Raw genomic sequence first — 22,715 nt, 5'->3', positions numbered from 1 at the left:
CCCATGGTAACAAGCAGCTTTGCTATAAAGATTCCATTTCACTGTATGTTGTGCATGTGTGCATTTGTCTGTTTATCTGTGTATACGACTGGAAAAAAAACTGTTAAAACTGATTTATGTCTGTGGATCAGAGCCTAAAATCAGTCAAATGTGCCAGTTTGCTCTATGAACACACATAGCATTTTGTCCATAGGTGTTACCCATGCATGCTGACATAATTTCCTGTCTTTCCTTTCAGCACCAACAGATACTAATCTGGAGCTACGCCTGGTCTCTTTGAGACTGCGTTCTTTTCAACATTTTCCCCCAAAATCTCCACCAGTGTGCAAGAAAAATGTCCCCTTCAAATCGACAGGGTTTAAACCTCATAGAGAATGTTGGAAAAAAATGTCTGTGACAGGCGCCACATGTGGTTTGCCTGTCGGACCATGACTCCAAGGCCTCCAGTGAGGCCAGTTTATCTGAAGGCTATCTGGGAATGTGAGGCAAAGCTTTTTGTTATTGAACATTGAAAGACTCTGTGTTGGCCAGAGGCACAGGAAGGGACCTGGCCCCACTTCAGAAGCCATTCCCCCCTACAAGTTATCATCCAGGTCCAAGTATTCGGGTAAATCTTAGAAAAAACATAAAAAGTCCATCTCTGTCCACCACTCTGTCTCCTGAGAGGGCATCATTGTGCCTCTTGGACCCCTCCCACAGCCGTTAATCAGGCCGAACTCTGAATCCACTCCCTTGACAGCCCAAGTTCCCAGAGCCTGGGAAAAACTCCTCAACAGGTTCAGGAGTTTCAGGCTTACTATATTGCTGAGAACCCCCATCCACAATTATGCTGGCAGGTCCTCCCCTGGCACCAGTTGAGCTCTTTGGATCCTCCCCCCGGATCGATTCTGGCTTCGGTAGGGGACCCTTTTCTGGCATGATATCTCTTGCCAGCGTGTGACCCACCGTCACAGTGCCGTATTATTATGGCCAGAACATAGTGCTGTATGAGATGGCGCAGAGATGACCTCGGAAAAGGCACTGCCCTGCTTTGTTCGCATAATATCTGCAACCCCTCTGACTCCAATATGTGCCTTTGCCCCAAGGCAGGACACAATTTATTTATGAACTTCTTGGCATAGACTTGGATAACAGGGTATATGATGCAGGAGATTACTTTTCTTCAGCTCTACCATGAGCGCAATTGGTAAGTGGATCACCAAGATGCCAGTAGACTGGAAACTTCTCCATACACTGGCTTGGTGTCTTCAGGGGCCCTTGCACTAATGTGAGTGCATCTTTTATGATGGTGATGAAAAGGGCTGCAGAGGTGCTGGAAGAATGCACTGTCGTCCTGTCAGAAATAGAAGTCAGCAATTTCTTCCATGGTGACAAGCCAGAAACTTACACAAGTTGATGTTGGAAATTGATCAGCTGGGCTGCACTCTACTATTTAGCGAAACTCTGCCACACCTTCCACTGTCTTCAGAACAGATGACAAGAAGGTATTTTGTCCCTTTTACAGCAATAGGTGCATGCTCCTTTGGTGAAAGGAGCCATAGAGAGTGAGCAGACACCAGAAGTAGGTTGTGTTTTTATTCCTGCTGCTTTCTGGTGTTGAAAAAGGATGTAGGTCTCTGTCCTATTTCAGACCTTCGTATCTCAATGCCTTCCTCCAGAGGGCATTTTCAAAATGCTTTCCTTGATCAAATCGTGTCTGTCCTTGAGCCGGCAGACTTATTGGTAGTGTTGAACCTGCAAGTCCTGGCACTCATTTTCACATCCCTGTCCTGCAGGACCACAGGTATTAACTGCAGTTCACGATGGGGCAGGAGCTTTTTTTAGTTCACTGGTCTCCCTTTTGGACTCCCTAGTTCCCCCTCAAGAGTTTACAGAAGTGATGGCAGTGGTTGTTGCCCATATTTGGAGGTTGGGGGTTCCAGTCTTTCCCTAACTTGACGACTGTCTGCGAACAGCAGACAGAGTCCTAGGCAGACATCACCCACCTCCAGGCTATGGTGAACCTCCTAACGTCATTGCGGCCCACTATCAATGTGCCAAAGTCACACCCGATTCCTTTTCACATGCTCTTTCAATGGAGCCATTATGGATACTGTGGAGTTTCGCACCTAACCCTGGAGAAGCGAATCCAGGTCATTCTGGCTATGGTCCCATTGTTTCAGCCTTTGTCCTACATTTCAATGAGAATGACTGTAAGGTTGCAGAGTTTGATGGTATAGTCCAACAAGCAGCATATATGGGCTCTGCAGTGAGATCTGAAATCCTGGTGGGCCCAGCACCAGGGCGATTTCAGATCAGGCCCAGATTTCAGAGGAGACTGCGAAAGACATGCAGTGGTGGTGACTGGACTGCAATTAGCCAATGGCAGAACCCTCTCCCTGCCTCATCCAAAACTGACAGTGGTGACTGATACATCACTTCTGGGTTGGGATGGCTACTGGAAGAGGTTGAGGTCAGAGGCCTCTGGTCTCCAGTGGAAGGTGAACTTTACATCAACCTGTTGGAGATACGAACCACAAGCAGGGGGCGGTGGTATTGTGGACTCTGTGCCAGGAGGCTCTGTGCTCTTGGACATGGCTGGAACACCAGGTAATTGTTCTGGTAGCACAGCATCTGGTGGGATCTTTGAACTGCAAGGTAGACTAACTTGGCCATCAAAGCTTTGTGGAGTATGAAAGGAAGCAACACCTGGAGATGTCTCAAGGTCTCTTCCACGAATAGGGCAAACCTTTGCTCGATCTGTTTGCCACCACCAGAATGCTGAATGTTAGCACTTCTGCACATTGGAGTTTCCAATGCGGATCTTGCTCCACTTAAAGTGGGGGGATGGAGATCAGCTGCATCTGGTCTCTGGTGAAGGTCTGGCTCTGCATGAATCTACTAGTGTTGCCAGACATCCACTTGGTGTGGAAACATTTGCTACCCATGAAAGGGAGGCTGCTACAGGTGCTCAGGGACAACCCCCCTTCCATGTGGATTCCCTCAGAGAGGAACCAGGAATACAGGTAGGAAGCTATCTATGCTTTCCCTAGTAGCAGGGTGTGAATGAAAAACCAGTGATTTAACAAATGAGGTTCAGGTATAAGGATGATTTTCCTAGAACCAACAACTCTGTTTTATCTGCATTCAACTTTACAAGGGTATTTATTAATCACCAAGATTTCACTGGCCATCCCCCATAGTGCGTGTTGTATCTGTGCAAGAGGCAAGCCACATTCAGAGAGCACAAGTGTGGTATTCAAGGGAATGGAATTGCTGTTGAGTTCTAGTTCTGCATGATGTCAGTTGCCATGGAATGTAGAAGGGATTTGTAAGATGTGAGAAGCGGTCCAGTAATCAGTATGTGGCTGGAGCACTGTGAGAAATAAACTCAATTGTGGCTAGAACACATTGTGCCTTTGCAGATCTTCTTTACATACTGTGGATTCCAGGACGTTCAAATTGGCATTGAGGAGTCCAACAGCTTGAATGATTATGGAGTGTGTATTAAGAAGTTGGATTATAATTTTTTACTAAACGTTCTGTCCAGTCTTGAAAGGTTTCATTTTTAAAAATGCATGCATTTGAAAGGGGAGACCATAGAAGAGTATGTTACAGCTTTGAGAAACGTAGTCTAATCATGAAATTTGGTAATATTTTAAATGCACATATTAGAGACCAGTTTATGCTGGGGTGTGTTGATAAAGTTAGAAAGGAACTATAGACTTCGGGGTGATCCATTTTTAATGCAATGATCTATTTAGCTAAACGTTTGGAACATAACTTGGGTTGTGTAGAGGAGATTCAAAAAATGTGATTGACACCAGCAATAATTGTATCATGCAAATGAGAAAATCCCAAATGGATGGTGAATATAAGAACATTTATAAAAATTCATATGACAAAAGTATGAAATGTCAGTTTCAAAGTAAGCAATTGACAGGAAAATGTTATAGATGCATGATCGGTCACATGGCAAATGGTAAAAAATGTCCCTGGGTGGAAAGTGATCTGTAAAATTTGTAAGCATAAATGTCACATGAGCAAATGTTGCAGGAGTAAGGATAATCAAGTGAAAATAAATTAAATAACAGAGGTTAGTAAAGAAAGGGGGGGCAAAGTATTACAAGTTACTGGAACGCAAGGTGATAATCTTCATGATGCTCTAGTTCAGTGAGGGAATGTGAAAATGCTTTTTGACTAGTCCTGAACTGACTATTATCTCGTTCAAAGTATTTGAAAACAAAATGTATGGCAATGTTTAGTTGTTTAAACCTTTCATTAGACCTACTGGCTATTGGGATGAGCCACTACACATGGGTACTATTAAAGGAGAATTAGAGTACTTGGGTAGATTTGCTGCAGGCAAAAAAATATGTGGCAGTGAAGGGAGATGCTGTGATCAGCTAGTTTCATCAAAGGAATTTGGGAGCCATCTTAGATACCAATACAGATCCCCCTGTGCGATTGCAAGTCTTATGGAGGAGGCAGGCCACATTCAGAGAGCAGAAGTGTGGTATTCAAGGAAATTGAGTTACTTTTTGATTCCAGTTCTGCATGATGGAAATGGGAATTGTATGATATGAGGAGAAGCATTCCAGTAATCAGTATGGGCTTGGAGGGCTGTGAGGAATAAACTCAACTGTGGTTTGGGCATATTTTGCCTTTTCAGATCTTCTTTCTGTAATGTGGATTTCAGGACTTTGCCAACAAGTCTATCCACGAGGCCTGGTATACAGGCAGCGAGGATCCTATTTCTTTGTCTCTTCAGCTGGAAATACATCATGTTGGTCGATGGGTATTACAAATTATTCAGAGACTACATCCTCCTGTTTATTTCAACCTCCCCCCCCCCCCCCCATTTTCCTCAGTTAATAGGACGAATTCCATTAAATTGTGCCACAGTTTTGATACAGGCGGTTATTCTTCTTCTTGCCTAGGTTCCATTGAGACAGTACTGAAGTCCGAGACAGGTGAGGGGTGTTCAGCTACATGACTTCTTCATAACTAAAAAGGATGGGGGCCTCAGATCCATTTCAGAGCTGCGACCTCTGAATGCCTTCTTGCAGAAATGGAAATTCTAAATGCTCATTCTGTCGCAAGTTCTTTCTGCTCTGGGCCAAGAAGATTGGATGGAGTTTTTGGACTTGAGGACGTATATATTTTCATATAGCTGTCCTGCTGTCCCATAGGGACCAGAACATTTCCAATTTGACTTTCTGCCATTAAGCCCGACTTAATCCCTCAGTAGTTCAGTAAAGTGTTAGTGGTGATCATAGCCCATCTTGGGAGGTTGGTGACACATGAAGTTTAATACCTCGACAACTAACTTCTCTAGGAAATCCCCATGAATACTGTTGCGGACCACCTCCAGATAAAGGTTGCCCTCTTCATATCACTGGGGTTTTCCATCAGTGAGCTGAAGCCCCACCTGATATCTTAGCAGAAGATTTCCTTTATAAGGTCAATGCAGGAGACAGTGACGTTCAAGGTATTTTCACCATCCAAGTGAATCTTGGACATTCTGCATATTATCTAAGTGTTTCAAGCTCAGTTCTGGGTCCTGCAGAGGATGATTCTGATTTTTCTTGGGCTCCTACCCTTGTGCACCCTCTCTGTCCCATATGCTAAATGGCACATGCAGACCTTACAGTCGAACCACTCAGGCAGACTCTCTGACTTCATCCATATCAAGGTGAAGATAGCTCCTGAACATGAGTAGTGGCAAGTTGACTGTAGTAGGCTGGCTCTCTATGTAGTGCGCAAAGCTAATCACAATATGCAGGGAGTCCAGGCAACCACACATTGGTTTGCAGGGGTGAAAACTAGACCACCTAATGCTCTAATTTTCATGTTAGCTTGGTCGAGCAGTTAGGCCTATCCTGGGGAAGTGCAAAGCGCTTGTTGTACTCACAGCATCAATCTTGCAACTCCCACACTCAAAGGAATAACTCAAGACACATTTATAAACATACTTCAGATTTTTATATACTTTTTAAGACCAAGATCATCAGATTTGGGTAAGTACTTTTCGAGATATGAATTGTTGAAGTTCAATAAAAAAATTATTTTTTTGCCTAATTATGCACCATAGCAATCAATGGAGGATCACCTATACATATAAAATCTTATAGTTGGTTTACCAAGTTCTTCTTGTGCAAGTTGGTCGAGGTCATCAGTGGGGACACTGCCAGCTGGAGACGTTTGGGCTGCTCCCTGTTCCTGTGTGATCAGCGGGAGAAGGTCTCTGGAGTTGGTGCAGGGTCATTGCGGGGAACCACTTGGAAAAGCACTGCACAGGGAAGTTTAAAGATGGTTCCTTGGGGTCCCCTTGGAGCGGCAAAGTCGTAAGGTCGCAAGGGGTGGGGGACCCTTAGGGCACAGCAGGTTCTTCAGTGCAAGACACAGTGAGGCCAGTTAAAGAGCGAATTAGTGCACCAACAGCTGTGCGCAAGGATGCCTTCAGGAGCAGGAGGTAAGTTGATTCAAGGGCCGTTTGCAGGACATCAGGGGCACCCTGGCGGAAGGTTTGGGATGTTGCTGAAGTCTCTTGACTGGGGCTTTCTCCTGGTCCTTTTGCAGCCCGAGAGGGCTGCTTTTCTTGATGCCCGATGTGAGCTGACCAATACCCCTAGTATTGGCATGGTTTGGCTGCTAAAGGTCGCAGTGCCACCAAACTTGGCACACTGGCAGGGTTTGTCCTTGCAGTCGTAGGGTTGCAGTTTGGTCTAGCTGCAGTATCCGGTTCGGGAGTTAGTGGCTAGTCAGTGACTTGATGGTTCCTTTGGGTTGTTGAATGGTACCTCCTCTCTGAAGAAAGTTCTTGGGCAACTGGCAAAGCTTGGAGGTCCTCTAGGATTTTTGTAGAGTTGTCCAGTGGTCCAGCAGCTCCTCAGTGGTGATTGTCGGGTCCTGGGGGCAACAGGCAGGGTTTGGCGCCTTTTTTGTTGTTGCAGCAGGTCCATAGTTCTTGTGTTTCAGATCTTCTTGGTGCTGGTTTTCTCTTTGTCTGTCAAATCAAATTCTCTGGTCTAGGGATGCCCACTAAATACTGTATGTAGTAGACGTTTTAGGGGGAACCTGGTAGTGACCAATGGGTCATCTACCTTAGGGTGGCTACACCCACTGAGTGGCAACTTCTGGTGGTCAGAGGTCACTTCCCTACACCTCATTGACTATTTTTCTTCCACCTAAGATGGAGGAAAATGAAATGGAGTGTCCACCTGGCAGACAACACCTTAGGGGTGGTGCATGCCTGGTAGGGCCACTCCTCCTATCCTTTGTGTATTTTCCCACCATTGCTCCCGCCAAAAGTGGGGGTTTGCAACGGGGGCAGCCATCTGCTGCTAGCAGCAGGCCTGGGGGTTGAGTTTCAAAGGCAGTAGACCCTTTGAAGCTCGCCGCCAGGACAGTGTACATTTCTGATGGAGGGGGTGCTAGCACCTCCACCCAGAAAGGGCTTTGTCTGCAACCCAGAGAGAAGAATCTCTCACCCCAAGGTTGAAGATTGGTTGTCTGGAGGTGGCAGGCTGGTTAAAACAAGTCAGGAACCATGCTAGGATAGTTAGCTTTTGTAGGGGACACCTCTATGGTGACCCCTGGGTACATTTAGTAATAAATGCAATAAAGGTACCAGTTTGGATTTATCATTCTGAGTTGTTTGATACCGAACAACCCAGGGCTCAGAGTGGCCATTGTGTTGCTGTGAAACTCATACTGACCGGTGTCGAGCACATGCATTTAAAATGGCTGCTCTGTTCACTCACTACGCCTCAGGCTTGGCAAGGACATAGTGGGGGCATATTGTGCATGCAGCGATGCCCTCACATACAGTATAGTGCACCATGCCTTAGGGCTGGAAGGACTGCCACAGGGGTGACTTATCTATATTGCATGCAGTGTGTAGTGAACAGGGCACACAGGCAGTGTGCCATGTCGAGTTTGCCTTTTAGGGTTGTACCAGGACACTCAGCCTGCAATGGCTGTGCTAGGTATACTGGAATGCATAGCCTTAGAAGGTGGCACAATCAGTGCTGCTGCCCTCAGGGGCCTACCTTTAGTACCCAATTCCCTCAGCAGCAAGGTACCATTTACTAGGGACTTATATTGGTAGCTAAAGGGGTTGCAAATTACCTTTGCAATTTTTAGGGAAAGAACACTGGCAGTGGGAACCTGGTTAGCAGGATCCTGGTGCACTCCAGTCCAAGTTGCACCCAGAAACCAGGCAAAAAGTGCAGGGGTACTGCAACATGGGGCCTGTTTCCCACATGGACACCAACCAGACTTGTACCAGGCTTCTTTCCCTACCCCAGCCAGAGCTCAAAGTAGTGACAAATTCATTGTCCTTGGGTTGGAGAGGGCACATGAAGGAAGTGGAAACAGAGGTCTATGTTCTCTGTGAAGCAGAGCTCCACATTAAGCTGTTGGAGTTTCTGGTCTCTGGCTGGCTTTCAAAGTCTTAATTCCAACCATCAAGTGCAGTCTGGTGAAAGTCCTGGCAGACAACATGACCGCTGTGTGGCACCTGGCGTCTTGAGCCAAAAGACAGTTGGATGTGGCTGGATGTCTTCATGGGATATGACAGTGCCAAAAAAAGGAGAGTGCAGTAAAGAAAAAAACAATACAAAACAGTGCAGAAAAAACTCTATTGAGGTGGAGCATCTTATGCATAAAGGTAAGCTGTGGTCTAGCCAAGAAGGAGCCTCTACTAGGCCACAAGCCAATTTCACCAGAGCTAAGGCTGCTATGACTTCATTAGCAAAGGGAGTTCCTGTCTTGGACATTTGGACATCTATCAAGGTCCAACATGGGCATCAGCTCAAATTTTCACCAAGCCCTACTGCCCTGACAGCATGGTCTGCCCAAAAACTCATTTCTACTGCCTGGTCCTGCAGGACTTTTTTGTTTTAGTCCAGTCTTCGATCCTCTACCTTTTGGGAGGTACTCTTTAGGTAGCTGTTCAAAAGGTAGGTAATCTGCAGTTACAAGTGTCCATCAGAAGAAAAAGTTACTTACCTTTGGCAATGCTCTTTCTGACCACAGATTTCTTACCTCCCTCCTTCCTATCTTTTCTGTGGATTGGACATCTACACATTTTAAAACCTTCCCAAATTAGTTTTCAGCACACCGTTACGTGCAGTTTGTTTGAATAGATCCGCATTTGTGGGTGCTTTATGACAGTCAAGAAACTGATGTCAGCACACAGGGATGGTTACTATATTTCTCTTTCACCTCCGGGATGATGCAAGGCCACCGTGGTGCCACCCAGCACCATGCAGTGGCATGCAGGAGCTATTGCTTGCAAATTTCTGGACCTAGTCTGACACCTGGGAAATATTCTAAGTCAGAAGAAGGTGCAGCTAGAATTTCCACTAGAAGGGAAGAGTAGCAATAACTAAGGTAAATTAAGTGATTCTCTGTTGCATTTCTCAGTTTTAAAAGTAATACCCGTAAGTATTGTACTTGCCAGTGAAGTCACAATGTATTAGCCCTTCCAACTGAAGTTGTCAAAGTTCACACTGTATGATCCCTTCCTATTATGGATTTACCAATGTTGACAACCCCTTTCATGCTGGATATGTCGTAAGGTTCACCCCTTCCTATTACGTTTGTCACAGAGTTGACAATAAAAAAACTGCTTCCTGTATCAATCAATCAATCTGTGATTTCTAAAGTGCGGCTAATCACCCGTAGGGGTCTGAAGGTGCTGTTAGTGGCCGTGCTGCTCAATTGAAGATCCAGGTCTTGAGGTCCTTCCTGTTCTGCTTCAGTGATGCGGTCTGCCTGAGTTTGAGAGGTAGCGTGTTACATGTCTGGGCTGCGAGGTAGGAGAAGGATCTTCCTCCTGCTGTGCTTTTCCGGATCTTGGGAATGGCTTCAAGTGCGAGCTGGGAAGGGCGGAGATATCTGTTGAGTATGTAGAAGGCAAGGTGGTGGTTGAGGTATGCCAGTCCTATGTTGTGTAGTGCCTTGTAGGTGTGGATCAGGAGTTTGTATGTGATGTGCTTCTTGACTGGGAGCCAGTGTAGGTCTCTGAGGTGGGAGGAGAAGTGGCTGTGTCAGGCGATTTCCAGGATGAGTGTGGCTGCTGCATTCTGGATTCTTTGCAATCTTGATTGTAGTTTCTTGGTGATGTCAGCGTAGTGCGTTGCCATAGTCCAGTTTGGTAGTGAAGAATGCGTGGGTGACTGTCTTCCTCGTGTCAGATGGTATCCACTCGAATCTTTCGAAGGCGTCTGAGGATGTGGAAGCATGACAATGAGACGGCGTTGACTTGGTGGGTCATGGATAGAGAGGAGTCCAGGATGATGCCAAGCTTGAATGCGTGGTCCATGGGAATGGGGGAATTTCCCAGTGCTATGGGCCACCAGGAGTCGTTCCAGGTGGAAGGGGTGGAGCCGATTTCGAGGATCTCAGTTTTGTCCGAGTTGAGTTTGAGGCAGCTGGCTTCCATCCAGGTGACAACTGCACTCATCCTGTTGTGGAAATTTCTTGTGGCCTTTGCAGGGTCATCGGACAGGGAGAGTATCAGTTGCGTATCATCAGCATAGGAGACTATATTTAGCCTGTGTTTGATGAGCTTGGCTAGCGGGGTCATGTAGATGTTGAAAAGCATTGGGCCGAGTGATGATCCTTGGGGCACTCCGCAGCATGTGTCTTTGGGTTCTGACGTGAACAGCTGTAGTCTTGACACTCTGTGTTGTTCCAGTGAGGAAGGACCTGATCTAATCCAGTGCCTTATCTTGGATGTTGGTGTTGTGTAGTCTGGTGCAGAGGGTGGAGTGGGAGACGTTGTCAAACGCAGCAGAGAGGTCAGGGAGGATGAGTGCGGCCATGCCTCTGTGGTCTAGCATGGGGCGTCAGTCGTTGATGGCTGCTAGGAGTGCTGTTTCAGTGCTTTGGTTGCTTCTGTATCCGGATTGGTATCGGTCTAGGATTTGGTGTGTCTTAAGGAATTCAGTGAGTTGCTGGTTGATGACCTTTTCCGTTACTTTAGCTGGGAATGGGAGCAGAGAGATGGGTCTGTAGTTTTTCAGCTTCCTTGGGTCGGTGTTGGGATTCTTGAGTAGCAGGTTGATCTCGGCGTGCTTCCAGTCTGATGGAAAGATGGGGATCTCAAAGGATCGGTTGATAGTTTGACAGAGCTCAGGTGCTATGGTGGTGCTGGCCAGATTGAAGATATGATGAGGGCACGGATCCGAGGGTGCTCCCAAGTGGATGAAGTTCATAAGTCTTTGGGTATTGGGGTCATCGTGGAAATCAAGGTGTAAGTTGAGGTCGCCGAGTCGGATGTAGTTGGAGGAGGTGAGCGCTTGGAGGGGGGGGGCTGCAACGAGGTCTGTAATGTCTTCACAGAATTGGGGATGGGGTCCAGGCAGACTGTAGATGAGTGTGCCACGCAGGGAGGAGTTGGGATTGGTCGGAACGTGGAAGTGTAGGGGTTCCTGGGTTGGCTGAGACTGTGACTCATTGGTGGTTGTCAGGCGGAGGGTGTTCTTGTAGACTATGGCAATGCCTCCTCCAGGCCGGTTGGCTCTGTTCATGTGGATGATTTTGTAGTGGTCCGCCATCTGTGGTGATGTCCAGGGCTGAGGTGGGGGGTGATCCATGTCTCCGTGAACAAGGGGACACCTGGGGCAGTCGAGTCGAAGAGGTCCCAGACTTTTACTGCATGCTTGACGAGGGAGTATGTGTTAAGGAAAATGCACTTGAGGTGGTCATCCGTTCTTGGTACGGGATCGTGAGGTGGTCCTTGGAGGGTGCAGGAGCATGCACGGCATGAAAAAGGTCCGTGAGTGTTTCTGCGGTCGGCTAGGTGGCAGGCTGAGGATCTTCTTGGGTTGAGGGCAAGTAGAGTGTTGGCGTTGAACCATCAAATAGAGCGAGGACCAGAATCTGTGATGCTGGGCATGGTCCAGACATGGATGGGCGCAGATGGGCTTGCCTTTGAAGCGCAGCGGCCGCCATTAAGAAAGAGAGGGAGGTGGGGGGATCCGGTCAGATAGGAGGCGGAAGGGCCGGAAAAGTGCTTTGCAGGAAGCAAGGGCAGCAGCGGCTTAAGGAAAATGCAGGGAAGGTGAAAGGAGAGTGAAAGAGACAAGAAAGAAAAAAATGAATTGAAAATAAAACAGAAGAAAAAAGAGAAGTAAAGGCAGAAGTAAAACAGGAGGATAGAGAGACAGAATATACTTGCATGCAGATGGCCACTAGGCCACCAGGGATGAGGTGCAGGTGGGAGCTTGTGGGTATAGGTGGGCCTCAACATGAGAGTCAGGCAGGCTTCCAGTTCGCTTGCGTCAGAGTCAGCAGTAGCAACAAGTGGGGCTGCTCAAGGGAGGGAATCAGACGCTGACCAGGATGTTATTCCAGGTTTGGGGAAAAAAGTCACCTATAGTGTTTGGCAAGAAGCTCACAGTATAAATTGCCTTCCTGTTATATTTGAGAAATCCTTTTTGGGATGTTTCAGGGCATTTGGTAGCTACTGGGGTGCAATTGTGTTCTCCTTTGGTGTTCTGAAGCCTCATTACCTCAGTTCCTCAAACTGTAGACCAAATACACCTATTGGAATTTGCATATTGGAGTAATGATGCAGAGCAGACTAAGGTTGCCCCAGAGAGGTTGGTGAGGGCTAGAAAATAAAAATTAAAATACAGAAAAATAACAATAAATCAATGCTCTGATAATGCTTTGAAAATGAAAAGTACTGTAATGAATATGCAACTAAACACTGCGTACAAAATTACAAGTATTTATAAGGTTTCATGTGGAATTGAAACTCATTCTAAGGGGCCTTCCAGGAGTGTAGAATGAAATAAAATATTTAATTGCCATGGGACAGATTGCTTCCTAAATCTACTTGTCCTGTAAAAAAATCGACTTGTCCCTTTGGTGCCATGTATTGCGGCGACAAATTATGGCCACAATCTCATTATATTAGAGCTTTGATAATAACCTCTCTGATTATGCCAGGGCTAATACTATACTAGGCCTTGAATACTAGCAATTTTAAGCACTACTATAGCAATTTCCTTATTTTGCCACCTTTCTGCTGATCTACCTAGTAGGTCTGGAGGAATCAGTAAGCAATAGCTCCAGGGCTGGAATGCCTTTTTATCTGTGCAAACCTATTAACTTGCATGTTTTAAGGATTTTTACCAGCTCTTCTCTAATCTTTTTCCATACTGAGAAAGATTGGAAATGTACTACTGATAAGGGCAGAAGTAGAAGTTCTTCCATGGTTGGGAAAAAAAATTGGCTGGAAGTAAAGTGAACTTGTAAATGCTCAATAGATTATCGCATGAGCTGTGGAGAAGTGTGGCTCAATGGTTAGAGCGGCAGACCCTGAAGCAGAGATCTGGCTCAAGACCAGGGTTCAAGTCCCGCTTCGGCAGGTGTTGGGCTCAATTCCCCTTGACCAGATAATTCTCGCCTCGGTGCCTAATCTAATTCATGGGTCCCACTCTGCAACTCTGGGCAATAGCTTGCTTAATCTCCACAACGGCCCCAACAGCGCTTGGATGCCTGGCTTCACCCTGGGGGCGCTCAGGAGTGGGCGCCTCACAGGGAAAAGCCAGGAGGGGTTCCATAGCGGTATGAGTACAGCGCCTTGAGACCCTAACGGGTGAGTAGTGCGCTATACAAGTGCTAATTTACATTTACATTTACATGAGCAAGTTTACACATCCATATTTGCCGTCTCCGCACCATCCAGAGTTTCCAGGAGCCAGAGCAACCACCGGCCAGCTACGTTAATTCTACGAGGCTATGCACCTCATAATTGGGCAGCTTATCCCTGCTAGAGCGCCTTGGGCCCTGTGAGCTCGAAAGTGACCCCTACTGGTCTTTCGTCAGTGAGTTCCCTAGAACCTAGTCTGCCCCTGGTAATCATTGATCGATCAGGTGCAGTGCTGGTCCTATCACCTCTACCTTCCTGGATGAGCACTCCAATGCTGCCGCCCCCGGCAGCACCCTCTCCATTTTCATTCCCAACTCCAACACAGAGCTGGAGCGGCAGCATCTGACTCCCTTACCGACACGGATTAAAGATAGATCCCCTAGATCAGAGCCATGCCTTATTCGTATGGTAATGGATTTGGTGATTACTAGTAGGGGACACTGGACCCATCTGAATGCCAATAATTAGATCATAATGAGGAAAACAGCTTGTATGAGTGCCTGACTGATGCCAGCAGACTGGACACCTCCCCAGATACTGGTTTGGTCTCTCCCCTGCTGTAGCAGTGGAGAAGGGTACGTCAGTTGTAATGGTAGTGAGAAGGGCGGCTGAAGTTCTAGGCCTTCAACTGCCCTCTGTAGCTGTCAAGACTAAAATCTTCATAGACGTGTTTCAACTGGCAGTCCCACAATCTGAACCACTTCTCCCTTTTAATGAAGCCCTCTCGGACGTCCTACCTAGGGCCTGGTCCAAGCCCTGGACAGGGGCTCCTGTTAATGGGACAGTTGCCCGCTGCCATCGCCCTACCCAAGGGGACCCCAGGTTCCTCACCCACTACCCCACTCTGGAGAGCTGGGTGGCCCAAACCACTTTCAGAGTAAATCCTGGCTCATTCCCTACCACTCCACTAGGCAGAAAATCCAAAAGGCTGGATACCTTTAGAAAAAGGATGTTTTCTTCTGCCAGCCTTGCACTGTGGTCAGTGAACACTGAATGCCTTTTGAGCCGATACTTCCATACAACCTGGGACTTGGTTGTGCTGCCTATGGTCTCAGACGAGGCCCGAGCCATACTCTCTCAAGCCATTGCTGACGGAAGAGAGACAGCTAATGTAGGCTGGACTCTGATGTAGGCTGGACTCGACCAACTCACTTGCCCATCAGCATCACGCCTGGATGAGAAACACTGGCTTTTTGTGGGATGTCCAGGCCTTGTCTATGGACATGCCTTTCACTCGCTCCCATTTCTTCGGAGGCAAGGTGGAATCGGCCATAAAGCGCTTCAAGGGCAGCAGGGCTGTGGACAAGTCTTTGGGCCTTCCCATGGCTCCCTGCCAGCTTCAGTCGGCCTTTCGCTCCTTTCCTGGCCATGGAAGGGGCTTCCAGCAGCATCTCTACCTTCCCACCTACCACGGCCACCAAGCTTCCCAGCCATTGTGTGGTTGAGGATGCTGCACCCATAGACTTCGTGGGTCAGGTAGTCAGAGGTCGAGCTAGGACCCCCTTTCTCCAGCCTTTGACCATCATGCGCATCCAGTGGAGGGCAGAATACGCCATCACCTGCACCACTGGAAGTCAATAGCATCCGACCACTGGGTTCTCCAGATTGTCCAAAGGGGCTATTCCCTCCCTTTGTGACAAACCCTCCACCCAGGTTAGATTACTGTAATGCACTTTTATATAGGCATTCATCAACAATATCTGAAAAAACTGCAAATTTTACAAAATGCAGCAGCACGTCTTTTAAGGAGAATTCCAAAGTTCAAATCTGTCTCACATGTATTGTTGCAGCTACACTGGCTTCCCTTTAGGTAGCGAGTAGCCTTCAAGGCATTGTGCACTGCTTACACATCCCTTCATGAGCTAGGTCCAGAGTACCTTAAGAGAAAATTCAAATGGTACACACATCTAGGAGAGCTCTTGGGTCAGCTACCTCAAGAACAATGGAAACACCTCAAATAAACAAAGCGTCCTGGGGTGGGAGAAACTTTATCTCCTCTACACGGTTAGACTTTGGAATAAAATGCCTTTGCATCTCAAAGCGCAGTCCATTTTCATCTGTTTAAGAAAACAACTTAAAACCTAGCTCTTTTCAACTATGTTGCCCAATTAGTTTATATACTGTTCATCTAGCAGACACCAGGGCCAAGACGACTTTGGGCATTCGCATGCTCTATAAACAATATTGTATCAATATCATACGCATGCCACCTACTTGCGACAGTTTGACTGAGGGACACTTATCCTTACTACATCAAGAAGTGGTGGCTATCTTGGCCAGTGGGGCCATAGAGAGGGTGCTGACATCAGAATTAGGATGTGGTTGTTATTCCTGCTACTTTCTGGCACCCAAAAAGGAAGCCTTCATCCTATCCTAGACCTGCACCTTCTTAATTTCTTAGTGAAAAAGGAAAACATGTAAAATGCTCGTGCTCGCCCAACTCCTGTCTGCCCTGGACCCAGGAGACTGGATGGTAGTGGTGGACTTGCAGGATGCATGGTTCCACATCCCTGGTCGACCTGCCCAATGATGTTCCCTGTGGTTCATGGTGGGCTATGAACACTTTCAGTTTTCCGTGCTTCCCTTTGGCCCTACCAGTGCCCCTTGGGTGTTCACCAAGGTAATGGCGGTGTTTGCAGTTCATCTACAGAGATCAGGGGTGCCGGTCTTCCCCCTAACTTAATGACTGGCGGTTGAGGGCAGGCTCACCCCAGGCAGTGGTCTCCCACCTCCGGACTACGGCGGACCTTCTGTACTCCCAGAGGTATACTATCAGCATGCCGAAGTTACACCCCTAAGAATCTCCTTGTCATCTGCAGTTTCAGGCTTATCCTCCCGAGTGGAGAGGCCAGGATATTCGGCTATGATACAGATATTTCAGCCTCTTTTCTCTATTTCAGTGAGACTGACTCTGATGCTGGTGGGACTCCTGGCCTTCTGCATCCTGCTTGTGATAAATGATTGTTAGCATATGCAGGCTCTGCCCTAATGTTGCACCTACTGGAGCTTCAGTTCCCACTGCAATCTCTCCAACATGTTTCAGACCTCGGAGGGCACTGCCAAAGATCTGCAGTGGTGGCATGATTGGGTCAGCAGCAGACCCGTCTCCCTTCCCCAACCAGATCAAATTGTAATGGCACACGCATCACTCCTGGGCTGGACAGCCATCTGGGAGAGGTGTAGATCATAGGGCTCTGGTCTCTGGAGGATTCCGGGCTCACATCAACATGTTGCAGCTTCAAGTGATCCGATTGGCATTGAAAGCCTTTCTGTCCTCCATCAAGAGAAGGCTAGTGCAGGTGTTCACAGACAACAGCACTACCATGTGACATTACAACAAACAGGGCAGGGTGAAGTCGTGGAAACTAGAGGCTCTCCATCTCTGGACATGGCTGGAACATCGGGGCATTTGCTTGGTGGTTCAACACCTGATGGGCACTCTGAGCGGTAGGGTGGGCAGACTCAGCCATTGATGCCTAGCAGATCACGAGTGGCAAGGAGCTCTTGCTCAGGGACGATTTTCGTCTCAAGGGACAACAGGCCTCCTGTACGCTTTTCCACTAATACCACTCCTGCTCAGAGTTCTCAAGAAGATCAGGAATGATCAAGTTATTGCTCAAGTCATTCTTGTGGTTCCAGATTGGGCACAGAGAGACTGGCATCTCGAGCTGTTGAGAATGTCCATTGGTCCTCTGATCATGCTGATTCTTTGGGAGGATCTGTCGCAGGAGAGGATCCTGCACTCTAACCTGTCTACGCTCCGCCTTCATGCGTGGTGGAGATTGAGAGGTGACAGTTGACAGCCTTTGACCTTCAGCCCGAAATCTGTAATGTAATTTTGGCAGCCAGGCATCCCTCCACTGAGACGGTATATGCCTGCTGTTGAGGCAAGTTTGTGGCATGGTGTGCAGAAAAACAGTTTCACCCTCTATCTGTTCCTCTTTAACAGGTTGTCTTGTTCATTCTTACCTGTGCCCAGCTGGGCTCTGCATTATGCATATGGTCTTCAACATCCGTTCCCTCCAGTCCACCTGCATTACGCTTTAGTGGGACCTCAACCTGGTTCTTTCTTTTCTGATATGCTCTCCCTTCGAGCCGCTCCATAACTGTTCAGACTGCTTACTATCAAGACAGTCTTTCTTGTGGCAATAAGTTAGCCGGTTAGCGAGTTGCTGGCACTATTGGCGCACCCTCATTTTGTAATGTTCTACCTGGACAAGCTGGTCCTTTGGACTTGAGCATACTTCTTACCGAAGGTGGTGGCCCTTTTCCGTGTAGGCCAGTCTATCACTCTGCCTACCTTTTATGCTATACCTCGTCCCTATAAAGAAGAGGAGCGACTCCACCGGCTGGACCCAAAAAGAGCATTGTCGTTCTACCTTGACCACACAAAAGAGTTCTGGGTGGAAGATCGACTTTTCGTGGGGTATGTTGGAGCCCAGAAAGGGAAGGCAGTGCAGAAATGGACCATCTCACGAAGGATTATGCTCTATATCAAAACTGGCTATGCACTGACCAAAAAGTAGCCTCCTGAGAGCTTGCATGCTCATTCCACCAGAACCAAGGCTGCGACCACTGCGTTGGTGTGCAGTGTTCTGGTCCTGGACATCTGTTAGGCTGTAACGTGGGCATCTCTGTGCACATTTTCCAAGCACTACTGCCTGGGCAGTCGGGTTCATCGGGATGAGCACTTTGCCCATTTGGTCCTGCAGGATTTCCTAGTGTGAATTTGTTTCTCAGACCTACCTCCAGGAAGGTATTACTTGCGTATCTGTTTTAAGGTAAGAAAGCTGTGGCTAGCAGTCACTATCAAATGAACAAGTTACTTACCTTTGGTAACACCTTATCTGGTAGAGACTCTACTCAGCCGCAGATGACTTACCGACCCACCCATCTTCCCCGCCCTGTGAATGGGTTTTTGGAATTAGGGAAATTCCCCTGTAAGTGCTCTAGCTTCATACACCAGTGGTGAGTTTTCTTTGTGGCTCCACACTTCTAGCATGGAAAGTCACAGAAAATTGCATCAGTGTGCTGGGGTGGCTCCTATATAGGCACCACGCATGTCACTTCTGGTGCAGACGATGTCGATGACTCCTCGTGTAGCCGAGCGACACCACCTACTGGTGTGCAGGGATAATGCAAACAAAACATTTTGCGCATCCAGTCTGACGCCTGGGGAATATTCTAAGGTAAAGAATCTGCGGCTAGATAGACTTACAGAAGATACTTAACTTGTTTGTTAATTTCAAAATATAAAGCCCCTTCCTATGACTTTAGCCCTAGTGTTTACCATGTAAAACCCCTTACTGATGTATTTGACAGAAGGTTCACATTGGAAAATCAATTCCTATTGCATTTGCAGAGGGTTCACAGTATAAACCTCCTCCCTGTTGTATTTGTCTGAGGTCACAAAGTAAAGTCCCAGCCTGTTGTATTAGTGAAATTCGATTCAGGAGGACCCAGTGAAGTCCTATATTACTAGCCAGAATTGTCAGTGTCACCACATTTAATATTCAGTAATACAAACCTTTTGGCTTTAACTTGAACTCACGTGTCTCAGCAACAATCCCATCAAACAAGTGTAGCCACACCAAAGCATGGATTGAATTGACCATTAACTGTTCTTCTGGAGATGCCAAGAATTTACACTTACCCAAAAAAAAGGTAAATATATACGAAACCTCTTTGCTGCATTTTTCACCAAGTTGCCAATGTAACACCAATTACTATTGTATTTGTCAAATAGTTCAAAATGCAAACCCTTCTCCTCTGGTGTTTGTCCTGAAGCTCAAAGTGTAAATCCCCTTCCCATTGCATTTGTCAGAGTTCATGATGTGAAACTTCTTCCTACTGTTCTGGTCATGGGTTACACTATGCAAAGTCTGTTCCTTCTGTATTTGACTTAGGATCTGCGTTAACAATGTGCCTAGCAGTTATGATCAATGGAACTGATTCTTACGTCAATAAACACAACTGGTTTTCAACTGAATACTTGTAGTGTAGAAAATCAATATGTAAGAAGAACCTCAGCGGCTCTCTTAATACTGTTGTTACAACTCTCTGTCTGGTGATCATGTAAGTCCTAAAAGACAGCACTGGTGTTTGTCTGGGCCTGAAATTCTGAAAAAATAGGGTTATGAGAATTTTTGCCAAGGTGTGAAAAATCCCAAAAAACAGGGTTTGTCAGATGGAAGTAACCAAACCCTTGCCTTCTACAGTAATATAATGGATTACGTGTTAGAAAGTACTTGTCTACAGGCTTTAACACTGTGTAGTAACAATCCACCCATAAAGGTAGGTCTATTGCCTTTTTCATCATTTTAAATAAAATGCAGATCAGACCTATGGCATTTGATAGAGGTTTTTTCCCAATTAACCAATCAGTCCTACAGATCTGATCATAGGCTTGTTACCATAACTAACTCAGGACTTTACTATAAAGCCTAATCCATGCAATACAAGTACCCTTTTCCATCTTACGAATACAACTTCTGCCCAATGAAAACCTTAAATTAAGAAGATCATCCTGTGGCCAGCACAGGAGCCAGTGTCTCACTAGTATGTGTTAATGCTGTTTTTCTCTTGATCACGTTAGATCCGACAACAGCTGCTGTCTCAAACCAGACCTATAAATGGGAAGAGGATAGGTGCAAACAATAATCACAAACCCATAAAAACAACAGCCAGTACCTTAGCAATGCACAATTGTTCATATTACAGCTTCTATTTATTCTGGCTAAGAGATACAGTGAGGCTTTAGCTTGATATTCTTCAATTATGACGATGAATGAAAATCCGATGGTTCAGAAGAAATGGTTACATACTTGTGGTCCTAGTTATCCATTGAAGAAACCTTCCTTGAAGTCATAAACATCGTCCTCCTCTTTCCTATTTGTTACTATCTTGGCCATTCGAAACAACAGCTACTTCCTTTATATCTCTCACCTCAAAAACAACTGGGTAGCAACTGCCAGTACAGTGCAGGATGTTGCTCAACATATGAACACCTTGTATATGAATTTATGGTCAAATGTAAGGAGTAAAATATTTTGTGGTGCACACCAGCAAGGGGGCATTCTAACGTTTATGACTTCAATGAAGAACCTGTAATACAGAACAGAGATGAAAAGTAAGTTAACATCTCTCATGTACTATATGGCCTGTGCCTACATTAATAGACACTTTGGGGCCTCATTACGAGTTTGATGGTCAAATGAATCAGCCACCAAACTCACGGGGAGGACGCCACCTCCATGGTGGTGGTGTCGTCGTCCCCCCAATTGTATTTCAATGTTCCTGCTGGGCTGACCAGCAGGTACATTGTGTCACCCTGTTCCTGCCAGGCTAACCGGCAAGAGCAGTGCTATGGTATTGGTCTCAGCTCCCTTAAGGGAACTGAGGTCAATATCGTAGCACATGCAGACAGTGCGCATTCAAATGGTGCTGGGAAAGGGGGGCCCCTATACTGCCCATGTGATGGGCATTGGCATTGCAGGGGCTTCCCTGTGGCCCCCTGCACGGGCTTTCTAACAGCCTTTCCATGGCTGAGTTGTAATCAGCACGGAGGCACCACCGTGGCTGAATACAACTCAGACTGCCGTCAGCTCTTCAGGAACAATGTTTCTAGTGGTGACAGCGGTTCTCTGGCAAGTCCGCCAGGGTTGTAATGTGGCGGTCGGACCGCCTGGAGTGCAGTTGTCCGACCGTCACCACAAGTTGGTAGTCCTTGGACCACCACTATTGTAATGAGGCCCTTTGTCTTTTATTTACTGAGAAGCTGCAAGAAGAATGTGCCTCTGGAACCAAGCTGCACCGACGGAAGAGGCCAGAATAGGCCAAGCTGGTTTTGGGTTACTTTTGATACTATTCAGTGAGGACCTAACCAGCTATTTCAGGCTGGACTGTTCCTTTTGGAGGAGTGTCAAGACTGATTTACATATGGTTGGGTCCAAAGTGAGCTGGCATGTTGTGCAAAATAACAATAGATTCGGTTGCAGTCTTGAGTAATTACCAGTGGCTGAGATTAGTTCAAGCATTCCATCCATTGCTTTTTTGTATTAACAATCCACCCATAAATGTTTTCCAGTCATCACTCATGACAATTTTACCTCATGCAGCAGTGAACGGACTTTCATCCCCATCTATACAGAATCTCTTCATTGTCTTGTGCTTTTGCCCTCATGTTTGAATGCACTGTACTCTTACAAGGGAAGTGCTTCTTTTTACTCCTAACACGTCGGTTGGCTGTTTCTAATCACTTTTCTTGTGATATTTTAATATTTTAACTTGAAGACGCCACAGTCTTTTCACACTTTTTTATGACCGACAAGCACTCCAGTTGTCAGTTTGACATTTTTTGCTCTTTTCCAATTCCAGCACATTGCCAGGGCTCATTCTGTCACACATACTTTGTATTCAGTATTATGCCATCCGTGGTTCTCATTCTTAGTATTTCTGAATACATGTTTTATACCACATTCAGGTCTCATCAGATCGACCAGGATCAGATGAAAACACAGACTCCTCTTTTGGACAAATTAGATGAAATTAAGGATGTGGATGAGCTGACCATTCTGGTGAGTATATGCGTTTAATTACAAAGTTCATTTTCTCACTTTTATTAGTATTCTGTTCACCAGAACTCAGATTGATGCACTTTCATATTAGGAATGTGACTTGTAGCAATATGCTGGATCCAAGTGTTTTTCCATAATTGAAAACATTTATTTAAAGGAGTAACACAAGCGTGCAAACAAGATGGCCGCTCCACCGATTCTCTGTTAAGCCCACATTATCGATGATAGAAAAAAGAAAGTAAAGGCTGTAATACCTTGGTAAAAAAATTCCCTGGCAGCTCTTTGGGATTAGCGGTTTGTTAAGGTACCCTTTTTGGCACTTTTGGTGTAGTTTTGAAGCAGTTTTCCTCAGGGAATTTCACACCCGTCTTTGCCGAAAATCTTTGCTGAAGTCTCCTGTCAGGAAGGTGGAGTTATCTTTAGGAAAGGGCGTGGCTGAGGCCTCACCCACTCCCACAGCTGGTTTTAGCTACTGCACTGCCTTA

The 22,715-nt window shown here is 46.4% G+C and overlaps 1 protein-coding gene across 4 annotated transcripts in view; it reads left to right on the top strand.

The window, feature by feature from the left end:
- SMTN (smoothelin) overlaps positions 1-22,715 on the top strand; it is a 777,537-nt gene that overhangs the window by 193,915 nt on the left and 560,907 nt on the right. For all 4 annotated transcript variants that reach the window (XM_069214660.1, XM_069214661.1, XM_069214658.1 and 1 more), the window contains one exon: positions 22,137-22,230. In XM_069214660.1, coding sequence (XP_069070761.1) covers positions 22,137-22,230 — 94 coding nt within the window. The remainder of the gene's footprint in view (positions 1-22,136; positions 22,231-22,715) is intronic.

The sequence above is a fragment of the Pleurodeles waltl genome, chromosome 11 (assembly GCF_031143425.1).
Source record: "Pleurodeles waltl isolate 20211129_DDA chromosome 11, aPleWal1.hap1.20221129, whole genome shotgun sequence".
Lineage (NCBI taxonomy): Eukaryota > Metazoa > Chordata > Amphibia > Caudata > Salamandridae > Pleurodeles > Pleurodeles waltl.
The sequence above is the reverse complement of the archived record's forward strand: the minus strand, read 5'-3'. Positions and strand labels throughout refer to the sequence as shown.